The sequence below is a fragment of the Oncorhynchus nerka genome, linkage group LG1 (assembly GCF_034236695.1).
Source record: "Oncorhynchus nerka isolate Pitt River linkage group LG1, Oner_Uvic_2.0, whole genome shotgun sequence".
Lineage (NCBI taxonomy): Eukaryota > Metazoa > Chordata > Actinopteri > Salmoniformes > Salmonidae > Oncorhynchus > Oncorhynchus nerka.
In genome coordinates, this window is record NC_088396.1 from 42,304,640 (window position 1) to 42,323,698 (window position 19,059).

The 19,059-nt window shown below is 56.3% G+C and overlaps 2 protein-coding genes across 2 annotated transcripts; both read right to left on the reverse strand.

Moving 5' to 3' along the window:
- Nucleotides 1-1,799: 1,799 nt before the first annotated feature.
- Nucleotides 1,800-2,270, reverse strand: LOC135572844 (antifreeze protein Maxi-like; the record flags this gene model as incomplete). The annotated part of the gene is made up of 1 exon (XM_065021352.1): nucleotides 1,800-2,270. A coding segment is annotated over one exon (471 nt), but the record flags the coding sequence as incomplete, so codon positions are not given.
- Nucleotides 2,271-5,599: 3,329 nt separating this feature from the next.
- On the reverse strand, nucleotides 5,600-8,701 carry LOC135571332 (spidroin-1-like). Its single transcript, XM_065017132.1, has 3 exons — nucleotides 6,730-8,701; nucleotides 6,029-6,267; nucleotides 5,600-5,935 (listed from the first exon to the last, which is right to left on the reverse strand). Exons 1-3 carry the CDS (start codon nucleotides 8,699-8,701, stop codon nucleotides 5,600-5,602), a joined length of 2,547 nt encoding a protein of 848 aa, XP_064873204.1.
- Between the last annotated feature and the right edge of the window lie 10,358 nt (nucleotides 8,702-19,059).

The following is a 19,059-nucleotide window of genomic DNA, read 5'->3' on the forward strand; positions in this document are numbered from 1 at the left end:
TTGATCCAAATCAGTCAGGTTTCAAGACTAGTCATTCAACTGAGACTGCTCTTCTCTGTATCACGGAGGCGCTCCGCACTGCTAAAGCTAACTCTCTCTCCTCTGCTCTCATCCTTCTAGACCTATCGGCTGCCTTCGATACTGTGAACCATCAGATCCTCCTCTCCACCCTCTCCGAGTTGGGCATCTCCGGCGCGGTCCACGCTTGGATTGCGTCCTACCTGACAGGTCGCTCCTACCAGGTAGCGTGGCGAGAATCTGTCTCCTCACCACGTGCTCTCACCACTGGTGTCCCCCAGGGCTCTGTTCTAGGCCCTCTCCTATTCTCGCTATACACCAAGTCACTTGGCTCTGTCATAAGCTCACGTGGTGTCTCCTATCATTGCTATGCAGACGACACACAATTAATCTTCTCCTTTCCCCCTTCTGATGACCAGGTGGCGAATCGCATCTCTGCATGTCTGGCAGACATATCAGTGTGGATGACGGATCACCACCTCAAGCTGAACCTCGGCAAGACGGAGCTGCTCTTCCTCCCGGGGAAGGACTGCCCGTTCCATGATCTCGCCATCACGGTTGACAACTCCATTGTGTCCTCCTCCCAGAGCGCGAAGAACCTTGGCGTGATCCTGGACAACACCCTGTCGTTCTCAAATAACATCAAGGCGGTGGCCCGTTCCTGTAGGTTCATGCTCTACAACATCCGCAGAGTACGACCCTGCCTCACACAGGAAGCGGCGCAGGTCCTAATCCAGGCACTTGTCATCTCCCGTCTGGATTACTGCAACTCGCTGTTGGCTGGGCTCCCTGCCTGTGCCATTAAACCCCTACAACTCATCCAGAACGCCGCAGCCCGTCTGGTGTTCAACCTTCCCAAGTTCTCTCACGTCACCCCGCTCCTCCGCTCTCTCCACTGGCTTCCAGTTGAAGCTCGCATCCACTACAAGACCATGGTGCTTGCCTACGGAGCTGTGAGGGGAACGGCACCTCAGTACCTCAAGGCTCTGATCAGGCCCTACACCCAAACAAGGGCACTGCGTTCATCCACCTCTGGCCTGCTCGCCTCCCTACCACTGAGGAAGTACAGTTCCCGCTCAGCCCAGTCAAAACTGTTCGCTGCTCTGGCCCCCCAATGGTGGAACAAACTCCCTCACGACGCCAGGACAGCGGAGTCAATCACCACCTTCCGGAGACACCTGAAACCCCACCTCCTTAAGGAATACCTAGGATAGGATAAAGTAATCCTTCTCACCCCCCCCCTTAAAAGATTTAGATGCACTATTGTAAAGTGGCTGTTCCACTGGATGTCATAAGGTGAATGCACCAATTTGTAAGTCGCTCTGGATAAGAGCGTCTGCTAAATGACTTAAATGTTAAATGTTAAATGTTAGTAGCAGTAGTTGTAGCAGCACCAGCAGTAGTAGTAGCAGCAGTAGTAGTAGCAGCAGTACCAGCAGTAGTAGTAGTAGCAGCAGTACCAGCAGTAGTAGTAATAGCAGTAGTAGTAGCAGCAGTACCAGTAGTAGTAGTAGTACAGAAGTACCAGCAGTAGTAGTACCAGCAGTAGCAGTAGCAGCAGTACCAGTAGTAGTAGCAGCACCAGCAGTAGTAGTAGCAGCACCAGCAGTAGTAGTAGCAGCACCAGCAGTAGTAGCAGCAGCACCAGCAGTAGTAGCAGCAGCACCAGCAGTAGTAGTAGCAGCAGTAGCAGCAGCAGTAGTAGCAGTAGCAGCAGCAGTAGCAGCAGCAGCAGTAGCAGCATCAGTAGTAGCAGGAGTAGCAGTAGTAGCAACAGTAGTAGCAGCAGCAGCAGCAGCAGCAGCAGTAGCAACAGTAGTAGCAGCAGCAGCAGTAGTAGCAACAGTAGTAGCAGCAGCAGCAGCAGCAGCAGCAGCAGTAGTAGCAACAGTAGTAGCAGCAGCAACAGCAGCAGTAGCAGCAGTAGCAACAGTAGTAGCAGCAGCAACAGCAGCAGCAGTAGTAGCAGCAGTAGTAGCAGCAGCAGCAGTAGTAGTAGCAGCAGTAGTAGAAGCAGCAGCAGTGGCAGCAGCAGCAGCAGCAGCAGCAGTGGTAGTAGCAGCAGCAGCAGCAGTAGTAGTAGCAGCACCAGTAGTAGCAGCAGCAGCAGCAGCAGTAGTAGCAGCAGCAGTAGCAGCAGCAGCAGCAGCAGTAGCAGCAGCAACAGTAGCAGCAGTGGCAACAGCAGCAGTAGCAGCAGCAGCAGCAGCAGCAGCAGCAGCAGTAGCAGCAGCAGCAGCAGCAGTAGCAGAAGCAGCACCAGTAGTAGCAGTAGTAGCAGCAGCAGCAGCAGCAGCAGCAGCAGCAGTAGCAGCAGCAGCACCAGTAGTAGCAGCAGCAGCAGCAGTAGTAGTAGCAGCACCAGTAGTAGCAGCAGCAGCAGTGCTACCGACCCCCCTCAGCTCCCAGCTGTGCCCTGGACACCATTTGTGAATTGATTGCCCCCCATCTAGCTTCTGAGTTTGTTCTGTTAGGTGACCTAAACTGGGATATGCTTAACACCCCGGCAGTCCTACAATCTAAGCTAGATGCCCTCAATCTCACACAAATCATCAAGGAACCCACCAGGTACAACCCTAACTCTGTAAGCAAGGGCACCCTCATAGACGTCATCCTGACCAACTGGCCCTCCAAATACACCTCCGCTGTCTTCAACCAGGATCTCAGCGACCACTGCCTCATTGCCTGTATCCGCTACGGTGCCGCAGTCAAACGACCACCCCTCATCACTGTCAAACGCTCCCTAAAACACTTCTGTGAGCAGGCCTTTCTAATCGACCTGGCCCGGGTATCCTGGAAGGACATTGACCTCATCCCGTCAGTTGAGGATGCCTGGTCATTCTTTAAGAGTAACTTCCTCACCATATTAGATAAGCATGCTCCGTTCAAAAATGCAGAACTAAGAACAGATACAGCCCTTGGTTCACTCCAGACCTGACTGCCCTCGACCAGCACAAAAACATCCTGTGGCGGACTGCAATAGCATCGAACAGTCCCCGCGATATGCAACTGTTCAGGGAAGTCAGGAACCAATACACGCAGTCAGTCAGGAAAGCTAAGGCCAGCTTCTTCAGGCAGAAGTTTGCATCCTGTTGCTCCAACTCCAAAAAGTTCTGGGACACTGTGAAGTCCATGGAGAACAAGAGCACCTCCTCCCAGCTGCCCACTGCACTGAGGCTAGGGAACACGGTCACCACCGACAAATCCATGATTATCGAAAACTTCAACAAGCATTTCTCAACGGCTGGCCATGCCTTCCGCCTGGCTACTCCTACCTCGGCCAACAGCTCCGGCCCTCCCGCAGCTCCTCGCCCAAGCCTCTCCAGGTTCTCCTTTACCCAAATCAAGATAGCAGATGTTCTGAAAGAGCTGCAAAACCTGGACCCGTATAAATCAGCTGGGCTTGACAATCTGGACCCTCTATTTCTGAAACTATCCGCCGCCATTGTCGCAACCCCTATTACCAGCCTGTTCAACCTCTCTTTCATATCGTCTGAGATCCCCAAGGATTGGAAAGCTGCCGCAGTCATCCCCCTCTTCAAAGGGGGAGACACCCTGGACCCAAACTGTTACAGACCTATATCCATCCTGCCCTGCCTATCTAAGGTCTTCGAAAGCCAAGTCAACAAACAGGTCACTGACCATCTCGAATCCCACCGTACCTTCTCCGCTATGCAATCTGGTTTCCGAGCCGGTCACGGGTGCACCTCAGCCACACTCAAGGTACTAAACGACATCATAACCGCCATCGATAAAAGATAGTACTGTGCAGCTGTCTTCATCGACCTTGCCAAGGCTTTCGACTCTGTCAATCACCATATTCTTATCGGCAGACTCAGTAGCCTCGGCTTTTCGGATGACTGCCTTGCCTGGTTCACCAATTACTTTGCAGACAGAGTTCAGTGTGTCAAATCGGAGGGCATGTTGTCCGGTCCTCTGGCAGTCTCTATGGGGGTGCCACAGGGTTCAATTCTCGGGCCGACTCTTTTCTCTGTGTATATCAATGATGTTGCTCTTGCTGCGGGCGATTCCCTGATCCACCTCTACGCAGACGACACCATCCTATACACTTTCGGCCCGTCATTGGACACTGTGCTATCTAACCTCCAATCGAGCTTCAATGCCATACAACACTCCTTCCGTGGCCTCCAACTGCTCTTAAACGCTAGTAAAACCAAATGCATGCTTTTCAACCGATCGCTGCCTGCACCCGCTTGCCCGACTAGCATCACCACACTGGATGGTTCCGACCTTGAATATGTGGACACCTATAAGTACCTAGGTGTCTGGCTAGACTGCAAACTCTCCTTCCAGACCCATATCAAACATCTCCAATCGAAAATCAAATCAAGAGTCGGCTTTCTATTCCGCAACAAAGCCTCCTTCACTCACGCTGCCAAGCTTACCCTAGTAAAACTGACTATCCTACCGATCCTCGACTTCGGCGATGTCATCTACCAAAATGGCTTCCAACACTCTTCTCAGCAAACTGGATGCAGTTTATCACAGTGCCATCCGTTTTGTCACTAAAGCACCTTATACTACCCACCACTGCGACTTGTATGCTCTAGTCGGCTGGCCCTCGCTACATATTCGTCGCCAGACCCACTGGCTCCAGGTCATCTACAAGGCCATGCTAGGCAAAGCTCCGCCTTATCTCAGCTCACTGGTCACGATGGCAACACCCATCCGTAGCACGCGCTCCAGCAGGTGTATCTCATTGAGCATCCCCAAAGCCAACACCTCATTCGGCCGCCTTTCGTTCCAGTACTCTGCTGCCTGTGACTGGAACGATTTGCAAAAATCGCTGAAGTTGGAGACTTTTATCTCCCTCACCAACTTCAAACATCAGCTATCTGAGTAGCTAACCGATCGCTGCAGCTGTACATAATCTATTGGTAAATAGCCCACCCATTTTCACCTACCTCATCCCCACAGTTTTTATTTATTTACCTTTCTGCTCTTTTGCACACAAATATCTCTACCTGTACATGATCATCTGATCATTTATCACTCCAGTGATAAATATCTGCAATATTGTAATTATTCGCCTACCTCCTCATGCCTTTTGCACACATTGTATATAGACTCCCCTTTTTTTCTCTACTGTGTTATTGACTTGTTAATTGTTTACTCCATGTGTAACTCTGTGTTGTCTGTTCACTCTGCTATGCTTTATCTTGGCCAGGTCGCAGTTGCAAATGAGAACCTGTTCTCAACTAGCCTACCTGGTTAAATAAAGGTGAAATAAAAAAATAAAAATAAAAAAAGTAGTAGCAGCAGCAGCAGTAGCAGCAGCAGCAGCAGTAGCAGCAGCAGCAGTAGCAGCAGCAGTAGTAGCAGCAGCAGTAGCAGCAGCAGCAGTAGCAGCATCAGTAGTAGCAGTAGCAGCAGCAGCAGCAGCAGCAGTAGCAACAGTAGCAGCAGCAGCAACAGCAGCAGTAGTAGCAGCAGTAGTAGCAGCAGCAGCAGTAGTAGTAGAAGCAGCAGCAGTGGCAGCAGCAGCAGTAGTAGCAGCGTTGCAGCTTAGCAGTAGCAGCAGTGCTGCAGCTGCAGCAGCAGCAGCAGTAGTAGCAGCAGCTCAGCAGCCTGCGGCAGTAGTAGCAGCCAGCAGCAGTAGTAGCAGCAGCAGCAGTAGCAGCAGCAGCAGCAGCAGTAGCAGCAGCAGCAGTAGTAGCAGCAGCAGCAGCAGCAGTAGCAGCTGCTGCTGCTGCAGCAGCAGCAGCAGCCAAATAGCAGCAAGCAGTAGCAGCAGCAGCAGTAGCAGCAGCAGCGTTGCTGCTGCTGCAGCAGCGCTGCTGCTGCCAGCAGCAGCAGCAGCAGCAGCAGCTGCTGCTGCCGTTGCTGTTAAGCAGCAGTGCGTTGCTGCTGCTGCTGCGTTGGAGTAGCAGCAAGCGTTGGGCAGCAGTAGCAGTAGCTAAGCACCACAGTAGTGAATATTGCTGTTGTTACAGCAGCTGGGCAGTAGCAGTAGTAGTAGTAGCAGCAGCGTTATAGCAGCAGCAGCAGCAGTGGCACAGCGCTGCTGTTGCCGCCGCCGTGCAGCATGTGCCGCCGCCGTTCTGCTGCCGCCGCCGTGCTGCTGTGCTGCCGCCGCAGCCGCTAAGCCGTGCTGCAGTGCCGCCGCCGCCGTCGCTGCTGCCGCCGCGTGATAGTAGCCAGCAGTGCAGCAGTAGCAGCAGTAGCAGTAGCTGTTATTGCCGCCGCCGCCGTGCTGTGCCGCCGCGTGCTCTGTGCCGCCGCCGCAATCTGTAGTAGTAGAAAAGTAGTAGAAAGACCAGCAGTAGTAGTAGTAGTAGCAGCAGCCAGTAGTAGTAGTAGTAGTAGTAACAGCAGTATCAGTAGTAGTAGTAGTAGTAGTAGTAGCAGCAGTAGTAGTAGCTGCAGCAGTAGTAGAAGCCAGCAGAGGGCCGTAGCAGTAGAGCAGCAGTGACAGTAGTAGAGTAGCAGCAGCTGTAGTAGTAGTAGCCGTAGTAGCAGTAGTAGCAGAATTAGAAGTAGTAGTACCAGCAGTAGAAGTGGCAGTAGTAGTAGCAGTAACAGTAGAAGGAGCTGTAGCGATAATAGTAGTTGTAGCAGCCGTGCTACAGTAGTAGCGGTAGTAGCAGTAGCTGTAGCAGCAGCACTAATAGTAGTAGTATGTGTGAAAACTTTTAACCCAATGATGGCAGGAAAGTTTCACAGCCTCCAACAAAATGCAGCAACAGCCACCGTGGCAGCAGCAGCACAGTAGCAGCAGCAGTAGCAGCCGCCGTGCTGCAGTAGCAGCCGCCGCCGTGCTGCTGCTGCCGCCGCCGTGCTGCAACAGCACGTGCTGTGCCGCCGTGCTGCAGCTGTTGCCGCCGCCGCAGCTGCTGTGCCGCCGCCGCCGTGGCTGCTGTGCCGCCGCCGTGCTGCTGTGCCGCCGCCGCCGTGATGCTGTTGCCGCCGCCGTGCTGCTGTGGCCGCCGCCGTGCCGTGCTGCTGCCACCGCCGCCGTGCAGCTGTGCCGCCGCCATGCAGTAGCCGCCGCCGTGCTGTTGCCGCCGCCGTGGCTGTGTTGCCGCCGCCGTTGCTGTAGCCGCCGCCGTGCTGCTAATACCGCCGCCGTGCACGCCGCCGCCGTGTTGCCGCCGCCGCCGCCGTGCTGCTGTTGCCGCCGCCGCCGTGCTGCTATGCCGCCGCCGCAGTGCTGCCGCCGCCAGCAGTGCTGCTGTGCCGCCGCCGCCAGTGTCTGCTGTGCCGCCGCCGTGCTGCTGTTGCCGCCGCCGTGCAGCAGTGCCGCCGCCGTGCTGCTGTGCCGCCGCCGTGCTGCAGCCGCCGCCGCCGTGCTGCTGCCGCCGCCGCCGTGCTGCTGTGCCGCCGCCGCCAGCTGCTGTGCCGCCGCCGCCGTGCTGCTGCCGCCGCCGCCGTGCTGCTGTTGCCGCCGCCGCTGCGCTGTGCCGCCCGCCGCCGCTGCAGCTGTGCCGCCGCCGTGCTGTGCCATGCCGCCGCCGTGCTGCTGTGCCACCGCCGCCGTGCTGCTGTGCCGCCGCCGCCGCTGCTGCTGTGCCGCCGCCGTTGCTGCTGCTGTTGCCGCCGCCGTTATGCTGCTGCCGCCGCCGTGTGCGATGCTGCCGCCGCCGCCGTCGTGCTGCTGCTGCCGCCGCCGCTGTGCTGCTGTGCCGCCGCCGTGCTGCTGCCGCCGCCGCCGCTGCATGCCACCGCCGCCGTGCTGCTGTTGCCGCCGCCGTGCACTGCCGCCACGCCGTGCTGTGCTGCTGCCGCCGCCGTTCTGCTGTTGCCGCCGCCGTGCTGCTGCCACCGCCGCCGCTGCTGCCGCCGCCGTTGCTGTTGCCGCCGCCGCTGCTGCTGCTGCTGCCGCCGCCGCCGTGCTGCTGTAGCCGCCGCCGTGCTGCAGCCGCCGCCGCCGTGGCTGCTGTTGCCGCCGCCGTGAGCTGTGCCGCCGCCGCAGCTGCAGCAGCAGCAGTTCTGCTGTGCCGCCGCCGTTGCTGCTGTGCCGCCGCCGTTCTGCTGTGACGCCGCCGCCGTGCTGCTGTTGCCCGCCGCCGTTAGCTGCCGCCGCCGTTGCTAGCTGTTGCCGCCGCCGCCGTGCTGCTAATTGCCGCCGCCATTGCTGCTGTAGCCGCCGCCGCCTGCTGCTGCCGCCGCCGCCGGTGGCTGCTGCTGCCGCCGCCGTGCTGCTGCCGCCGCCGCCGTGCTGCTGTGCCGCCGCCGCCGTGCAGCAGTGCCACCGCCTGCTGCTGCCGCCGCCGTGCTGCCGCCGCCGCCGCTGTTGCTGTGCCGCCGCCGCCGTGCTGCTGTTGCCACCGCCGCCAGCTGCTGCAGCCGCCGCCGTGCTGCTGTGCCGCCGCCGTGCAGCTGCAGCCGCCGCCACGTTGCTGTTGCCGCCGCTGCTGCCGCCGCCGTTATGCTGTTGCCGCCGCCGTGCTGCTGCACCGCCGCCGCCGTTGCAGCAGCTGTTGCCGCCGCCGCCGCAGCAGCCATTGCCGGATGCCGCCGTAGCTGCTGCCGTCAGCCGCCGCCGTGCCGCTGTTGCCGCCGCCGCTGCTGCTGTTGCCGCCGCCGTTCTGCTAATGCCGCCGCCGTGTGCTGCTTGCCGCCGCCGCCGCCATGCTGCTGCCGCCGCTGCTGCCGCCGCAGCCGCTGCTGTGCCGCCGCCGTGCAGGCTGCTGCCACCCGCCGTTGCTGCTGCCGCCGCCATGGATGATGTGCCGCCGCCGCCTGCCGTCAGCGCCGCTGCTGTTGCCGCCGCCGTGCTGCTGTTGCCGCCGCCGCCGTGCTGCTGCCGCCGCCGTGCTGCTGCTGCCGCCGCCGCCGTTTAATGCCCGCCGCCGCCGTGCTGCTGTTGCCGCCGCCGCTGCCGCTGCTGTTGCCGCCACCGTGGCTGCTGTTGCCGCCGCCGCTGCGCGCTGTGCCGCCGCCGTTCTCGCAGCACCGCCACCGCCGTTCTGCTGTGCCCGCCGCCACGTTGCCTGCTGTGGTGCCGCCGCCGCTGGCTGCTGTTGCTTGCCGCCACCGCCGTGGTGCTGCAGCCCGCCGCCGCCGTGCTGCCTGATGCCGCCGCCGCCGCTGCTGTTGTGTCGTGCTGCCTGTTGTGCCGCCGCCGTGCTGCCACTTGCCGCCGCCGTGCTGATGCTGCCGCCATTATGCTGTGCCGCCGCCGCCGCAGCTGTACTGCCGCCGCCGCCGTGCTGCTGTGCCGCCGCCGCGCTGCTGTTGCCGCCGTGCTGCTGCCGCCGCCGTGCCACTGCCGCCGCCGTGCTGCTACCGCCGCCGTGATGTGTTGCCGTTGCCGCCGCTGTATGCCGTTGCTGTTGCCGCCGCCGCTGCACGTGCTGCCGCAGTGCGTGCTGCCGCAGCCGCCGCCGTGCTGCTGCTGCCGTTGCCGCAGTGCTGTTGCCGCCGCCGCCGTGCAGCTGTGCCGCCGCCGCTGGTGTCCGCCACCGCCGTTCTGCTGCCGCCGCCGTGCCATTGCCGCTGGTGCCACCGCCGCCGTGCTGCCGCCGCCGTTGCCGCTGTGCCGCCGCCGTTGTGCTATCGCCGCCGCCGTGCTGCTGTTGCCGCTGCCGTTTTTGCCGTCGCCGCCGCCGCCGCTGCCGCCGCCGCGTTTTGCCTGGTCGCTGCCGCCGCCACTGGCCGCCGTCGTTGTGCCACCGCCGCTGCTGCTGCCGTTGCCGCTGCCGCCGCAGCTGATGCCGCCGCCGTTATGCTGCTGCCGCCGCCGCCGTGTGCTTGTATCGCCGCCCAATGCTGCCGCCGCCGCCGGTGCTGTTTTATCCAGCGTGCTGCCATTGCCGCTGGTGCCGCCACCGCCGCCACGTGTCTGCCGCCGCCATCTAATCTCTCTGCCGCCGCCACTGGTGTCGTTTATCGCTGCCTAACTGCCGCCGCCGGTGTGTGTATCCGCCGCCGTGCATCTGTTTGCCCGCCGCCGCAGGTTGCCGCCGCCTGAGTACCGCCGCCCACTGGTGGTTTTAATCGTCGCCGCCGCCGCTGCTGCCGTTGCCGCTGCCATAATATCGTCGCATCCGCTGTGCTGCCGCAGCCGCCGCCATTAATAATCGCCGCCGCCTGTTAACTAGTATGCCCGCCGCCGTGTTGCCGCCGTTTCCGTGCTGCTGTTGCCGCCGCCGTTGCCACTGGTGTGTTTATTGCCGCCGTGCTGCTGCCGTTGCCGCTGTGTTTGCCGCCGCCGCCGTAATCTGCTGCCGCGCCGCCGCCGTGGCGTTTGCGCTGTATGCCGCCGCCGCTGGTGTCGTTGCCGCCGCCGCCGTGATCTAATGCTGCTGCCGCCGCCGTGGTGGTGTGCCGCCGTCATTAATCTGCCATTGCCGCCGCGTTTCTGCCGCCGCTGTAATCGTTTGCCGCCGCCACCGGTGTCGTTTATGCCGCCGCCGTGGTGCTGCTGCCGTTGCCGCTGCCACCGTTTATGCCGCCGCCGCCGTTGCCCGCCGCCGTTGCCACTGGTGCCGTTTCCGTTCTGCTGTGTTGCCGCCGCCGTTGCTGCCGCCGTGCGTTTGTGCCGCCGCTGTTGCTCCGCCGCCGTTGCTGCTGTGCCGTTTGCCGCCGTGCTCTCTTGCCGTTGCCGCTGGTTATCGTTTTTATGCCGCCGCCGTATCTGCTGCCGCCGCCGTGGTTTTTGTTGCCGCCGCCGTGCCGCTGCCACCGCCGCCGTGCTGCTTTGCCGCCGCCGTGCTGCTGCCGCCGCCGCCGTGTTGCTGCCGCCGCCGCCGTGCGTTTTGCCGCCGTTATGTCTGCTGCTGCCGCCGCCGTGCCACCATCTGCCGCCGCCGTTGCCGCCGCAATCGTTTGCCGCCGCCGTCTCTGCTGCCACTGGTCCGCCGTTTGTGCCGCCGCCGCCATTGCCACTGGTATCGTGTGCCGCCGCCGCCGTGCTGCTGTTGCCATTGCCACTGGTGTCGCCGCCGCCGCCGTGTCTCTGCCGCCGCCACTGGTGTCGTTTATTAGCCGCCGCCGTGTGCTGCTGCCGTTGCCGCCGTGGTGTCGTTTTGCCGCCTGGTGCGTTTTGTGCCATCTGCCGCCGTTTGTATGTTAATCAGCTGCTGCCGTTGCCGCCGCCGTCGTTTGCTGGTAATCACCGCCGTTGCCGTGCTGCTCGTTTGCCGCCTCGCCGTGCTTGCTGTGCCGCCGCCGTGCATCGTTTGCCGCCGCAGCGTAGCTCTGCCGCCGCCGTGCTGGTATGCCGCCGCCAGCGCAGCTCGCTGCCGCTGGTGCCGCCGTTTTGCCGCCGCCGCCGTAATGCTGTGCCGCCGCCGCAGCAGTGTAGCCGCCGCCGCCGCTGCAGCAGCCGCCAGCGTTGCACGCCACCGTCGCTGCTGCATTGCCGCCGCCGCCGTGCTGCTCAGCTGCCGCCGCCGCCGCAGTTTAGCGTGGATGCTCTGCATACCGCCACCGCCGTTTATCTAGCATGCTGTGCCGCCATTGCCACTGCTGTACCATCGTTTGCCGCCGCCGTTCTGCTGCCGTTGCCGCCGCCGCCGTTTATGCTGCTGTGCCGCCGCCGCCGTGCTGCCGTTGCCGCCGCCGTATGGTGTCGTTTCTTATCTAATCTTAGCCGTGCTGCTATGCCGCCGCCGTGCTGCTGTGCCGCCGCCGTTGCCAACTGGCCGCCGCCGTTTATGCTGTGCCGCCGCCGCCGTGCTCTGTGCCGCCGCCGTGCTGCTGTGCCGCCGCGCTGCAGTTGCCGCCGCCGTGGTGCCGTCGCCGTGCTAGTAGCTGCTGCCACCGCCGTGCTGCTGCTGCCGCCGCGTTTCTGCGTGCCGCCGCCGTTATCTGCCATTGCCGCCGCGTTGCTGTTGCCGCCGCCGCCGTGCTGCTTGCCGCCGCCGGTTTATATCTGCTGTTGCCGCCGCCACTCAGTTTGTGCCGCCGTGCTCACTGCTGCCATTGCCGCCGTTTGCTCTGTAATGCCGCCGCCGCTGGCTGCTGTTTGCCGCCGCTGCCGTTGCCGCCGCCGTGCCGCCGTAGCCGCCGCAGCAGCAGCAGCCAGACGTGCAGCTATGCCAGCCGCCGCAGCAGCAGCAGCTGTGCCGCCGCCGTTAAGCAGCAGTGCAGCACAGAAGAAAGAGCGCAGCCGCGCAGCAGCAGTTAGCAGCTGCAGCAGCAGCAGCAGCAGTAGTAGCAGCCGCCGCCGCCGTGCAGCAGGCAGTTGCCGCCGCCGTGTAGTAGCAGCCGCCGCCGTGCAGCGCAGCCGCCGCCGTGCTGCTGCAGCCGCCGCCGTGGCTAGCAGCCGCCGCCGTGCAGCAGCCGCCACCAGTAGCCGTGTGCAGTTGTAGTAGCCGCAGCGCAGTGCAGTGCCGCCGCAGCCGCCGCCGTGAAAGCTGCGCCGCCGCCGCCGTAGTATATGCCGCCGCCAGCAGCACCCAGGATGCCACCGCGGTTTCTGCTAGTAGCAGCAGCAGCCAGTGTAGCAGCGCAGTAGCCGCCGTGCTCAGCAGGCCGCCCATTAACAACTGTGCCGCCGCCAGCGCAGCAGTTGCCGCCGCTGTTGCTGTAGCAGTAGCAGTAGTAGCAGCAGCAGCAGTAGCAAGCAGCAGCAGCAGCAGCGCAGCAGTAGCAGCAGAGTAGCAGCGCAGTAGTAGTAGCAGCAGTAGCAGTATGGCAGTAGCAGCAGCAGTAGCAGTAGCAGCAGCAGCAGCAGTAGCAGCGCAGCAGTAGCAGCAGCAGTAGCAGTAGCAGCGCAGTAGTAGCAGCAGTGCAGTAGTAGCAGCAGGCAGCGAGTAGTAGTAGCAAGGTTGTTGTTGTTGCAGGTTGCTGCTCAGCCGCAGCAGCAGTTGCAGTCAGCAGCCGTTGCTGCCGTCAGCCGCTGTTGTTGTCATTGCTGTTGTTGTTGCAGTCGCAGCTGTTGTTGCAGTAGCAGCAGCAGCTGTTGCAGCAGCAGCAGCTAGTTGTTGCAGAAGCAGCAGCAGCAGTCAGCAGCTGTTGCTGCTGCCGCAGCTGTTGTTGCCGCCAGTTGTTGCTGCAGCAGCATGTTGTTGTTGTCACGTTGCTGCAGCAGCAGCAGCAGCAGCAGCAGCGCAGCAGTTGCAGCAGTCAGTGCTGTTGTTGCAGCAGCAGTTGTTGCCGCCGCAGCAGCTGCAGCAGCAGCAGTGTGCCGCCGTTGTTGTTGCAGCGTTGTTGCTGTCATCGCTGTTGCTGCTGTTGTTGTTGCTGTCGCTTCGCCGCTGCAGTTGCAGGTTGCCGCAGCAGTTGCCGCAGCAGTTGTCAGCCGCTGCAGTTGCTGCTCGCCGTCAGCCGTTGCCAACAGCAGTAGCAGTGGAACAGCTGCCGCTGCAATAGCAGCAGCAGCAACTGCTGCAGTAGCAGCAGCAACCGTTGCTGTTGCTGCAGCAGTACCAGCAGTAGTAGCAGCAGCAGCAATAGCACAGTAGGAGCAGAAGCTGTTGTAAAGCCAGCAGCAGCAACAGCAGCAGCAGCAGCAGTAGCAGTAGCAGAAAGACCAGCAGTAGCAGCAGCAGCAGCAGCAGCACCAGCAGCAGCAGCAGCAGCAGCAACAGCAGCATCAGCAGCAGCAGTAGCAGCAGCAGCAGCAGCAGCAGCAGCAGCAGCAGCAGTAGTAGAAGAGGCAGAGGGCAGCAGCAGGTTGCAGTGACAGTAGCAGAGTAGCAGCAGCTGTAGTAGTAGTAGAAGTAGTAGCAGTAGTAGCAGAATTAGAAGTAGTAGTACCAGCAGTAGAAGTGGCAGTAGTAGTAGCAGTAACAGTAGAAGGAGTTGTAGCGATAATAGTAGTTGTAGCAGTTGCTACAGTAGTAGCGGTAGTAGCAGTAGCGGTAGCAGCAGCACTAATAGTAGTAGTATGTGTGAAAACTCTTTAACCCAATGATGGCAGGAAAGTTTCACAGCCCCTCTCCAACAAAATGCAGCAACAGCAGCAGCAGTGGCAGCAGCAGCAGCAGTAGCAGCAGCAGTAGCAGTAGTAGTAGCAGCACCAGTAGTAGTAGTAGTAGCAGCACCAGCAGCAGTAGTAGTAGCAGCACCAGTAGTAGTAGCAGCAGCAGCAGTGGTAGTAGCAGCACCAGTAGTAGTAGCACCAGCACCAGCAGCAGTAGCAGCAGCAGTAGCAGCAGCAGCAGCAGTAGCAGCAGTAGCAGCAGAGAAGCAGTAGTAGTAGCAGCAGCAGTGGTATTAGCAGCAGCAGCAGCAGTAGTAGTAGCAGCAGCAGCAGCAGTAGTAGTAGCAGCAGCAGCAGCAGTAGTAGTAGCAGCAGCAGTAATAGGAGTAGTAGAAGTTGTAGCAGAAGCAGCAGTAGCAATAGTAGTAGTAGAAGCAGCAGTAGCAATAGTAGTAGCAGTAGTTATAGTAGTAGAAAGAGCAGCAGCAGTAGCAGTAGTAGCAGTAGTAGCAGTGGTAGGGTAGTAGTAGTAGTAGTAGTAGTAGTACTAGCAGTACCAGTAGTAGTAGCAGTAGTATCATTAGTAGTAGTAGTAGTAGTAGCAGCAGCAGTACCAGCAGTAGTAGTAGTAGTAGCAGCAGTACCAGTAGTAGTAGTAGTAGTAGTAGTAACAGCAGTATCAGTAGTAGTAGTAGTAGTAGTAGTAGTAGTAGTAGTAGCAGCAGTAGTAGTAGTTGCAGCAGTAGTAGAAGTTGTAGCAGAGGGCGCGGTAGTAGTAGAGCAGCAGTAACAGTAGTAGTAGTAGCAGCAGCTGTAGTAGAAGTAGTAGCAGTAGTAGCAGAATTAGAAGTAGTAGTACCAGCAGTAGACGTGGCAGTAGTAGTAGCAGTAGTTGCAGTTGTAGCAGGAGCAGCAGTAACAGTAGAAGGAGTTGTAGCAGTAATAGTAGTTGTAGCTGTTGCAACAGTAGTAGCGGTAGTAGCAGTAGCAGTAGCAGCAGCACTAATAGTAGTAGTATGTGTGAAAACTCTTTAGCCCAATGATGGCAGGAAAGTTTCACAGCCCCTCTCCAACAAAATGCAGAGGCCTTTGAAGCCCCAATGTCTTCACCTGTCCAGAGGGCATTACAATGCAGTACCCAAAGGATATGAGAAATAAGCCTACAAGGAATAAGTACAAAAAAAAGCTCCTCGAGGACAATCTAGAGACTATTTGCTGGCTGCTACAAAGAGATGAACATAAGCAACTTAATTTTCCACACAGACCACCCCCTGGCATGGCACAGTGCCATAAGAGCACACTACCCCTATGTCAAGAGAGAGGGTAGTGGCCCAGGATAGAATCACACACACACACACACATCCACTGAGGGCACACAAGTTGTGTGCTACCTATATCCCCCAATAGAATCCCAATACTTTATTGATGACAGCTTCTCCATCCTAGAGGTGGAGATCAAACATTTCCAGGCTCAGGAACATGTACTAGCCTGTGGTGACATGAATGCCAGAACTGGACAAGAACCCAACACCCTCAGCACACAGAGGGACAAACAACTACCTGGAGGTGACAGCATTCCCTCCCCCACATGGCCACCTAGACAGCTGCGACAACATAACCAACAAAAACAGGTCACAATCCTGCAGCTCTGTCGGATATGTACATAGTCAATGGTAGGGGTCGAGGGGACTCCTATAGTAGGCACACCTACTATACTGACTACTTTATCACTGACCTCAACCCAGAGTGTCTCAGAGCGTTCACTATCAGCCCACTGACAGCCCTATCAGATCACAACAAAATATGTTATGAACAGAGTTATGTTCAATCATGAGGCATCAAAACCAAAGGAACTGTATAATATTAAGACATGCTGTAGATGGAAGGAAGATCGTGTGGAAATCTACCAAAAAACAATTAGGCAACAACAAATTCAATCCCTTCTAGACAATTTCCTGGACAAAAAGATTCACTGTAATAGGGAAGGTATAAACTTGTCAGTCGAAAACCTGAACAGTATATCGACCTCTCAGCTTCCCTATCAAATCTAAAACTGTCAAGCAGACAACCTAAGAAAATTAACAATGACAAATGGTTTAATGAAGAATGCAAAAACATAAAGAAATTGAGAAACCTATCCAACCAAACACATAGAGACCCAGAACACCTGAACCTATGCTTTCACTATGGTGAATCACTAAAACAATATAGAAATACACTATAGAAAAAGAACGAACATCACGTCAGAAATCAGCTCAATGTAATTGAATAATCCATAGAATCTAACCACTTCTGGGTAAATTGGAGAACTCTAAAACACAAAGATGCATCTATCCAAAACTGAGAAGTGTGGATAAACCACTTCTCAAATGTTTTTGGCTCTGTAACAAAGAATGAACATCAAAAAAGTATACATGACCAAAGACAAATCTTAGAATCAACTATTAAAGACTACCAGAACCCACTGGATTCTCCAATTACATTGAATGAACTACAGGACAAAATACAAACCCTTCAAACCTAAAAAGCCCTGTGGCGTTGATGGAAACCTAAATGAAATTATCAAATATACAAACTCCAATTGGCTATACTTAAACTCTTTAACATCATCCTAAACTCTGGCATCTTCCCCAATATTTAGAAACAAGGACTGATCACCCCAATCCACAAAGGGGAGACAGATTTGACCCCAATAACTACCGTGGAATGTGTCAACAGCAACCTGGGGAAAATACCCAATTATTATTAACAGCAGAATCATACATATCCTCAATGAATAACAATTTACTAAGCAAATGTCTAATTGGCTTTTTACCAAATTACTGTACAACAGACCACGTATCCATCCTGCACACCCTAATTGACAAACAAACCAAAGACTTCTCATGCTTTGTTGATTTCAAAAAAGCTTTTTATAGTTTTTTTCACTTTTGTTTATCCATTTCACTTGCTTTGGCAATGCATGCCATTGAAGCCCCTTGAATTTAGAATTGAATTAAATTGAGAGGGAGAGGTAGACATACAGTATATATCAACGAATGGACGAGGACACTAGAACAGTCTGCAGCACCTGGCCTCAACCTACTAGAATCTGAAGTCAAATCAATCAAATCAATCAAATGTATTCATAAAGCCCTTCTTACATCAGCTGATGTCACAAAGTGCTGTACAGAAACCCAGCCTAAAACCCCAAACAGCAAGCAATGCAGGTGTAGAAGCATGGTGGCTAGAAAAAACCTAGAGCGGAACCAGGCTATGAGGGGTGGCCAGTCCTCTTCTGGCTGTGCCGGGTGGAGATTATAACAGAACATGGCCAAGATGTTCAAATGTTCATAGACGACCAGCAGGGTCAAATAATAATAATCACTGTGGTTGTCGAGGGTGCAACAGGTCAGCACCTCAGGAGTAAATATCAGTTGGCTTTTCATAGCCGATCATTCAGAGTATCTCTACCGCTCCTGCTGTCTCTAGAGAGTTGAAAACAGCAGGTCTGGGACAGGTAGCATGTCCGGTGAACAGGTCAGGGTTCCATAGCTACAGGCAGAACAGTTGAAACTGGAGCAGCAGCACGACCAGGTGGACTGGGGACAGCAAGGAGTCATCAGGCCATGTAGTCCTGAGGCATGGTCCTAGGGCTCAGGTCCTACGAAAGAAAGAAAGAAAGAAAGAAAGAAAGAAAGAAAGAAAGAAAGAAAGAAAGAAAGAAAGAAAGAAAGAAAGAAAGAAAGAAAGAAAGAAAGAAAGAAAGAGAAAAAGAAAGAGAGAGAGAGAAAATGAGAGAAAGAGAGAGAGAATTAGAGAGAGCACACTTAAATTCACACAGGACACCGGATAAGACAGGAGAAATACTCCAGATATAACACACTAACCCTAGCCCCCCGACACATAAACTACTGCAGCATAAATACTGGAGGCTGAGACAGAAGGGGTCGGGAGACACTGTGGACCCGTCCGACGATACCCCCTGACAGAGCCAAACAGGCAGGATATAACCCCACCCACTTTGCCAAAGCACAGCCCCCACACAACTAGAGGGATATCTTCAACCACCAACGTACCATCCTGAGACAAGGCCGAGTATAGCCCACAAAGATCTCCGCCACGGCACAACCCAAGGGAGGGGCGCCAACCCAAACAGGAAGATCACGTCAGTGACTCAACCCACTCAAGTGACGCACCCCTCCTAGGGACGGCTGAAAGAGCACCAGTAAGCTGGTGACTCAGCCCCTGTAATAGGGTCAGAGGCAGAGAATCCCAGTGGAGAGAGGCGAACCGGCCAGGCAGAGACAGCAAGGGTGGTTCGTTGCTCCAGTGCCTTTCCGTTCACCTTCACACTCCTGGGCCAGACTACACTCATTCATAAGATCTACTGAAGAGATGAGTCTTCAATAAAGACTTAAAGGTTGAGACCTTGTCTCTCACATGGGTAGGCAGACCATTCCATAAAAAGTTAGCTCTATAGGAGAAAGCCCTGCCTCCAGCTGCTTGCTTGGAAATTCTAGGGACATTAAGGAGGCCTGTGTCTTGTGACCGTAGCATACGGGAAAAAAAATATTTAGTCAGCCACCAATTGTGCATGTTCTCCCTCTTAAAAAGATGAGAGAGGACTGTTTTCATCATAGGTACACTTCAACTATGACAGACAAAATGAGAAAAAGAAATCCAGAAAATCACATTGTAGGATTTTTAATGAATTTATTTGCAAATTAAAGTGGGGAAAAAAAGGCAAGAAGGGCATTCTATTCCATCAAAAGAAACATAAAATTTAACATACCAATTAAGATCTGGCTAAAAATACTTGAATCAGTTATAGAACCCATTGCCCTTTATGGTTGTGAAGTCTGGGGTCCGCTCACCAACCAAGAATTCACAAAATGGGACAAACACCACATTGAGACTCTGCATGCAGAATTCTTCAAAAATATTCTCTGTGTACAACGTAAAACACCAAATAATGCATGCAGAGCAGAATTAACCCGATACCCGCTAATTATCAAAATCCAGAAAAGAGACGTTAAATTCTACAACTACCTAAAAGGAAGCGATTCCCAAACCTTCCATAAATAACAAAGCCATCACCTACAGAGAGATGAAGCTGGAGAAGAATCCCCTAAACAAGCAGGTCCTGGGGCTCTGTTCACAAACACAAACACACCCCACAGAGCCCCAGGAAAGCAACACAATTATACCCAACCAAATCATGAGAA